At 41.6% G+C, this 8,677-nt stretch overlaps 1 protein-coding gene across 1 annotated transcript in view; it reads right to left on the reverse strand.

The window, feature by feature from the left end:
- The window catches only part of sorcs1 (sortilin-related VPS10 domain containing receptor 1), a gene marked incomplete at both ends in the record, with an annotated part of 180,885 nt that extends 174,861 nt beyond the window's left edge, over positions 1-6,024 (reverse strand). Inside the window, one exon of the mRNA XM_079277758.1 lies at positions 5,317-6,024. Coding sequence (XP_079133884.1) covers positions 5,317-6,024 — 708 coding nt within the window. The remainder of the gene's footprint in view (positions 1-5,316) is intronic.
- Positions 6,025-8,677: the final 2,653 nt, after the last annotated feature.

Here is an 8,677-nt window from a genome sequence, read left to right on the forward strand (position 1 = left end):
AGGTTGTAAACAAGCAAACCATTTAGCCTGATTAGCTAGCACTTTATTTGGAGGTTAAGCAAAAAGTACCGGTGACGTCTCTAATGATCTCACTGTGAATATTTATAAAATCACAGGCCATCTGAAAAAGAGAATATGTACTTTAACAATAAAACATCATAACTAACTTGAATAACATGGATTAAGAGCACACAAGGAAAGTAGCTGGGTCAGTTACTTTCTGTGTGCACTTGAATCTTTAAAGACTTAGTCTAGCCCGTAGTTTGGGAATATCAGCTCCTCGTAATCATAAATAAATGCTGATTTTGTGAAACAGAGCAACAGAGGTTTTTGAAGTACCAAATTAATTTATATAAATATTTAGTAACTTGAAAAGAACGACAGAAAATTTGGGGATGAATCACGAATTAACTGTTTGATAGTTCTGGTTTTGAATCAGATGACTATTAATCTCAACTGCAGAACAACTCATTCTTTAGATCTGCCATTACGAAAGTGCTGTCCGCATACACAGCTGAATTGGGGTCAACTGCGGCTCAGTGATAGAGCAAGGTTGTCCTTCAATCAGAGGATCGGCGGTTCGATGCCCTGCTCCACTAGTCCATGTCGATGTGTCCTTGGGCAAGACACTTCACCCCAAATTGCTCCCATAATTGCCTGAGGTGTATGATTGGGTATGAATGGTTAGTTAAGAGTCGTGAGAGGTAATCCTGTCATCAGTGTATGAATGTGTGTGAATGGGTGAATGCCATGTAGTGTTAAAGCGCTTTGAGTGGTCGTAAAACTAGCGCTATACAAGCACAAGTCCATTCACCATTTCAACACATTCACCCCAGTTTACTCAGAGCTGTCAGAGGTCTTTCCATAGACTGGAGGGAAATCAGTAGTTGAAGCGGACAGACACAAAGTAACGGTTGACAGAAAGTGGATACACAAAAAAAAGTACATTCTGACCGAATTACAAAGTAAACCCTGGAATGAAAAGAAAACACATTTTGCTAAAAACAAGTGTGGCCACAGGCGTGATTCAGTTCAACTTTGTCTCCAACAAAATGACGTTTCCTTTTAACTATACTGGATCACACGACAACCTCCCTACACCGACTTCAGCAGACTATTAGAAACGTATTTGTTATATGTAAAAAACAAATATAATCTGGGAGAAAATATGTTTTTTACATAAAGAGACCAGGCTGGTCAAGGTTACGCAAGGTGCTTGGACAAACGGTTATTACTACCGTTTCACATTTTAATTATGATTTAAACTATATTTAGGGTTGGTTAGAGTCCAGTGGACTCCAGTGTATTACAAGTCCACTGGGCCTGAGCATCAGGGATTTTTTTTAATGCATTTAAAAAAGAAATGTACACAAAAATGTGTTATACAAGTACCGAACTCCTTTATGGATGTAGTTAGTGTGTAGGTATTGCGTGTAACATGAGCGAGTGTGGGTAAATAGACCCATAAGTAGACGTTTCAGTAACGTTACACCTTTGAACGTAGCAGTGCAGTGAATAAATGCTCCAACTCATCAAGACACAGGCCACGTTCCCGTGTCTTTATTGTCACCTGCTTATTAAAGTGAAGGAGTCTTGGATCGCGGACCCTTACATGTAAACTTTGGAACAAAGACAAGTTTGAACTTTAAGATCAGATTTTTTGACAAATGAATATGTGAAGCCGATGCTGAAGTGTCTTAAACTTGGATTCTCTCTAATGACTCTCTGTTTGTATAGAAGTCTATGAGAAAATACAGCATGATGTTCATTTCGTAAATTATTGTCCATTTAGAGTCAAATATACCATAAAGCAGGGGATGCTTTACGGCGGGGCTACCTTGACACTGACAGGTCTCTACCACGCCGATGTCCATTCTGAAGGTTGGCTCTGGATTTGTCTTACAACTTTAACCATTTCACAGTGTGTTTTTAGTTCATGAAAGTTAAATTGTAACATATTGGTCTCCTAAAAATGTCTTATTCAGTGTTTGGTTACATTTAGCTCCACCCTCTACTGTCACTTCTGGTTGCAAAAAAACAACATGGCAATGGCCAAAAGGCCGACCTTAAGGCTTCAAGACGGCAGTCCACAAACCAATGGGTGACGCCGCAGTGACTGCATGCACTTCTTATATACAATCTATGGAGATGACGTTTTGCCACCAGTCCTAAAATCAGTCCAGTCCTTTCAGCTGTTGTAGGCCTGTGCGTAAGTATTTTTACTCATTCTTGTTTCCCTGTATTTGACTCCTGTGGCCAATGTTTCATGATTCATAATTATAACCTCCAATCCAGTCTGACATACAGGCTGCCAGTAATGCGCGGTGGTTGAAAGACAAGCTTTGTAAATGCCTTAAAGGTTAAATATTAAGAGCAGCGAAGCCTTTATCTAAGCTCCGTGGCATGTTGTTGACTCATCTGTTTATTTATACAGCAGTTCAGATTGTAAAGACCGAGGACGTCTGTTCCTGCTTATAGCAGCAACTCTACATATTTAATGCGAGATCCTGTATTCTCGCACGCCTCGAGTTAGTCGTTTGCGTCAGCTGAAAGAATAGGGGCAAATTGTTTCATAGCACAAGTATCACCAACTCAAACAGTAATGTTTTATTTGCAGGGTAAACACAAATTGGCAGAAGCAGAGAAGCAAACAAAGAAGCATGAAAGACATGTTCATAACTGTATATTATTTTGTAGCCCCCTTGCCTCCACTGTCAGGTCACTTTTCGTGGAGAGCTACAGTAGTTTGTCAAGCCCACAGAAAACACCTGAGGCACAGAACGGAATTTCAGTCAGAAGCGAAGTGGAGGGCATGGGAGCTGGTGATACGTGTTTGACTGTAATTGGCTTTGTTACAGACAGGGCTAAGTGGTGTGGAACACGGAGCTGTGCAGTACGGAACAGACAGGACATTGACTCACTGAAAGCAGTTTGAGGACAAACTTTTTTTAAGGACGGCAGATTTTGGAGACCAAAAAGACATTTTACCCATTTCATTGCCTTGGATTCTCAGTCCATGCCTATTATATTTTGACTCTGAAGAAGAAGAAGAAGAAGAAGAAGAAGAAGAAGAAGAAGAAGAAGAAGAAGAAGAAGAAGCAGGCGTGTCGAGATGTCAGTGCTCGCAGCAAATTAATACTTTTTAACTTTGCTTCAGTGCTTTTCTGCCCAAAGACTTTTTTCTTCCCATGTTAATTAATAATAATGTTAAGCAATAATCTAAATTGCATTTAGGCTTAGATTATCTCTTGGGGACACTACATAAAGCATGTGTTATATAGGTTCTGATTCATGCTCAGATTTAACACAAGAAAACTACTCATCTCTTTTTTTTCCACCTACATCCAGTATTTGTTGTGTCTGCAGAATGCACAAAATGCTGCATAAAAGGCAGCTGGTCAAACAAGTAATAAAATGCGTTGGACCAGAATGACACGTTCAACAGCACTGCCAGCTACAATGTAGCAGAAACACACTGCACATTTATGCTCGGAGGAGACAGGCTCGTCAGGGACTCGAGCTGAGATTTCTGCTAAATTGAAGTTCACATAAATGGCAATTATGACATGGTATAACTGCCAACATTACTCCCTTTTCTCCCGTTCTTTGGTCGTATTTACAGAGACTTTTACGGGACGTAATAATTAAATCCAAGAGCTGTGAACACGCTTTATCTTTGGATTTTAGAATGTTGGATGGACAAAAAAAGGGTCCTCGGTGCGTCAAGTTCAGCATGTACATGATTTGGTACAAGCTATAAATTGAAACTAAGCATTGAGGTTTGACACCTGCAGCTGATTTGGATATGTGCGCCACGTTCAACAACTCACTGCCTACTCAGTTCCTGTCCTAAATAAAAGGGATTCACAAGAGTATCCCAATGTGCATCTAAATATGCTTACACTCTTAAAATATAACAAAATCTTTACCTTACCTTTTGTTAATGAACAAATATTTATATTGCATCACAGATAGGACACACACATGTGTTTTTTGTGATAAAACAAAAAGCAATCCTAAATAAGGCAACCATAAATCATCAGTTCACTGCATGAATAAATAAAATCAGTTGATTTTTACATTTACAATTCCTGTAAATTTAAAATCAGGTTCTATTTTTCACTTCTCTACCATGCCAGTGAGCTCATGTGAGGATGTCCGTGGTTATTCACCATAATCAACGTAAGGCCTTTACACATCGGGGGTGACAAAGAAAATGCGATGTGCCAATATTATACATCTAGGGCTTTTATTGTGATAGGTAAGAACAGGAGGGGTGTATCTGAGACTCCAGAGCCTAAATATTGTTGTTTTATAATCCTCATAAACAAAGCTGCAACTCAACCTGTTCGTGATTGGTGCATTCGTGGTGCGAAAGCCCAGAAAAAAATGACCTCATTCCGAAAACGATTTTTCATCGCGTAATATTCACGCGCTGTGTGAAAGTATTCATGACATAAACAACTGTTCTATATATATATTGCCCCTACTGTGTAAGAGCCCTTACTGCAAGTGTTTTTTATTGCGATTCGCGATCAATGATAATATCCTATATCGTCTGGAGCGCCTGTAAATGTGCTGCCACGCTGACACATCCCTGACCCTCCCACTGCTGCCGTTACATTAAAAGAACCTCAGGTCAACAAGCAAAGGGAGGCTACGAAGAGAGGCCGCTCTGCAGCTCCAAAGGGTGCAGGTCCTTCAGGCCTGTGGCTCCGGAAACCTGGCTTCAGGAAAAAGGGAAGGAGAAGGGCTGAAATTGCTTCACCTCTCACACAACCCACGGCACTACTTGAAAAGCCTGCCCTCTGGTAAGAGATGCTCAACATGACCAACTGTAGCCGGACATCAGTTCAGCTGCTCATACACCCAAGAAGGTCCTGAGAGAAAGCCTCTCTCACTCTACAAATACAAACAAATCCCTGGCCAAAGCTGTAAGCCCTTTCAGGTCTAATTCTAATTTGTATTAAAAAAATACAGTGGCTTAACTAATGTCAGTCCAACTGATAGAATAGCACATGGGATTATCGTAACTGTCTTATTATTCTGGAACCGAATGTTATTGAAATGTGATATGTTTAGTGACAGATGTCCATGTCTGGCAGAGGGTGACAAGTGTGCGTCCCTCTTTCTCACTCACTCACTCACACACTCACACGTACCAACACGGATTCATCTTAGACAGAGATGCGTCCGCTCTCTCATGAGGTGGCGCGTGCCCACCTGACGGCCAGCATAAGCGCACTTTAGGAACCCTCTGAGGATTCGCGCATATGGCCAGTGCGATGCTTAAAGTGGACGCGGTGAGTCACTTACACTGCTGTTCTGCCCGGACCAGTGCACCATAGCCTGGTTGTGAGATGAATCCCCAGTCAAGGCGAATGTTGAACTGTTGAGTTTTAGCTCCTCTTGCTTCGGACCGGCAGCTCTCCGCTCCGCTCTGCTCCAGCGCAATTCAGAGCGGGTCACTCTGCGTCCAGCCACCGAGCGCATGTCCTCTCCCGCGTCTTGACTTTGGGCTGAACCGGTGGATCTCCTATTATCATCATCATCACTGTTCCTTCTGGCGCGCTTTCTGTAGTGGGTGGCCCCAGCGCTGGTCGTCTGCTCACCACTCGTTTTGACATTGGAAACTTTCATCTTTGCGAACTCGCTCTCGCCAGTATCGCCTTCTGTGTGCCGGGTGTCTGTATTCCGTTGCAGCCTTGGCTCCGCGTATTCCGCCCGAATCTCTGGAGCGCATTCAGCGGAACCTGCTGCGCAACGGAGCCCCCGACTTTCGGCACTTGCCGCCCCGGATCTCACTGCCCCGTCTCCGTGTCCAAAAACTTCTCTCTCTAATCCAGTTGTGGATTCACTTGTGTCGAATTTCAGCATTAATTCCCGTGCACGCCACTTATTCCCAAGATGGCACGACCTGCAAGTTATCTCAGCTTTGGTGGCATGAAAGAAACAGAGCATCATCAAAATCAAAAACCAAAACGCACTGTGCCACTTTGGGCGGAATATGACCTCCCTGTCCATCGCTGGCGGCAGAGAAGAATGCTGAGGATGCAAGACGATCTGTCCCCTCACTCTTCTCTTTGTCTTTTCGGGGTGTAAATTGCCACTCGGCTGTGGAAGAGGAAGTGCTGCGCAAGTTGTGGCGTTGCTCAAATGCAGTGTTGTAAAAAAAAAAAAGTGGTCCAAGTTGAAGGATTTCATCAAATGAAGCCCTGCACGCATGGGGGAGGAGCTGATCCACACAGAGATGGAGGATAATGCTGGACTGACTTTCTCCATATTTGTTATTTCCCACCATATGCTCGGCTATAATTAAAGCAGGCAGTAATATAGTAATTTTGTTCTGCTGCTCTTTTATTTCTCCTCACAGCCACATTTTCTGAGAATCTATTTCTGGTTCTTTTTTCTCTCTCTCTCTCCTGATGCAGATTTTATCACCATCTTCCCTTCAGGGAGAGTAAATCGCTTCATTTTGCGAATTAAACTGCATAATTTCCTGTGATGATCCTGTTTGGATTCAATCATTTTCGGTCTGAACAAGGCAACCACTAATTGCAACATTTTACAGATTTTCTTTTTCTTTCAAATTTCTGAAACGAGGGCCCTCTTTGTCAAAACTCTGCATACAAAAAAAAACATTCAGACAAAATCAAAAACACAAAATCTGCATCTCTTGCAAAAGCGAACAGACACAAAAGAAGTCTTCAAAATGGTGTTTTTACAAACACCAAATAAATCCAAAATAAATGTATTCACATGCCGACTGCACACTGATGCACACAACATTACTATCCAAAGCCTCTGTAGCGCGATGATAATATAGAGTCTATATTATCATCGCGCTACAGAGGCTTTGAGACTATGAACACATGATGCCATGGGTTTTTTCTCAGGACATGTAAAAGTTCGGAATAGATAATGCCTAATTTTCCAGAAATCTTGCAAAAAAATATAGCCCAACAATATCACCATCAATATATATTGTCTATTGATGTAAATGTAAACACTACAGTAAGATTATGAACATCTTGTGTTATTTGACCTCCCGTTGCAGTCATCGATGGCCTTGCCGTGGAGAGACATTTTCCACATGGAACCATTTCTTCTTTATTTCAGTGACAGTACGACGCTCAGGTGACGCGTCTTGAACATTAACATCATCATTTGTCCTCATTCCTCGTCTTCATCAGGTCCCTTAATTCTGTTAAAATGAGAGACTTTCCTCTGGATCTCTGAAAGCAGGACTTCATCATATGACACAAGGGGCAGGACATGTAGCCTTATATGGTGTTATTGGGTTGTTAGCGATGCTAATTTACTGTCCTTATGGACGAGCTCATTTACACACATGTCACTCACCATGTTAACTCTGGTCATTCAGTGATCTGAAGTTCAGAGAGTTTGCTGAATCTGACGCGGCTCACTCGTATGAGCTCACCAAACGGAAGGAGAGAGAAAGTTAAGATAGCAATAAAGATATAAAGGCTCCACGAGGTAATGGTTTCAATGTGCCACAAGTACCAGTTTTTGTGTCTTGGCAATAACAAAAAAACTATATTTCTAACTATGTGCAGTGATGGTAGAGTCAATGGCTTTTTAAACAGCAATACATAATTCAACAGCCGACAAAGTTAGCTGAGATGTTAGTTACACAACACACACCTCTATCTGCATGCATTTACCAACTGATCTTGTGTCCTTCCAGGTTAATACGATGCTCTAAAGACCAGCTGAGGGCAACGCTGGAGAACCACCTGTAAGGGGAAGCATGCAGTCTGGACTACATAATTGTTTTTGAAATACTTTGTGAACAAAGAGACACCATGTTTATCGGTATGTTTTTGCCCCAACAAGCAGCCTGAGTGGCTCAGGCGACAGGAACAAGTGTAACAGATGGAAACATCAAGGCTGGAAGTTCATCCTTTTGATATCAGCCCTGCAGCTCTCCGTGCCTAATGACTGTAGGTTATGGTGATTGCTGATGAGCACAAAGGGATATACAAATGGTCACAGACTACACCAGCTGACTGCTTTTAGGATGCTGCCGAGAGGGAATAAAATGGACAGGTTGTGCATCGAGAGCTGATTCCTTACAAGGAAAACTACTTATGCTACAAATGAAAGAGTAAAGGATTATATAATTGGAGTGTCATACATCCTTTTAAACCTGCGTAGACCAATGTTTCCTCCTAACACATGTTTCATCATGTGTTCTGGATAGTGTGCTAGATATAAACACATTGGTTTTAATTCGCCATATGTTCATAATGACCCATCTGTGGTGATTACAGCTCAATACTGCTCATTCATTCTCCCCTCTGTGAATCTATAATCCTGCCTTTTATCTCCTTATGAATTATCTTGAGGTAATTGCATTGTATGCAGATTTTTTGAATTATAACATGGGTGGAGACTGTGAATTATCTAGAAATTTCACTTACAAAGAAAAAAAACCATTCTGTTTCTTTGAAAATGTGAATAATTTAGTTTTTGTAATTGGTGTTTTATTACTATCAGCATTAAGTGAGCAGAAACATCCTGGTTTCTGTGTTTAAAGGTGATAATCCATTATTTTCCATCAAATTGGGGTGGCAGCAGAAACCTCCAGTGTCCTGATCCAGTGGTTTTTAATGGCTGAGGAGCAATCTTTGTTTCTACATCAGAGGGGCGGTTA

This window comes from Melanostigma gelatinosum, assembly GCF_949748355.1.
Source record: "Melanostigma gelatinosum genome assembly, chromosome: 11".
Taxonomy (NCBI): Eukaryota; Metazoa; Chordata; class Actinopteri; order Perciformes; family Zoarcidae; genus Melanostigma; species Melanostigma gelatinosum.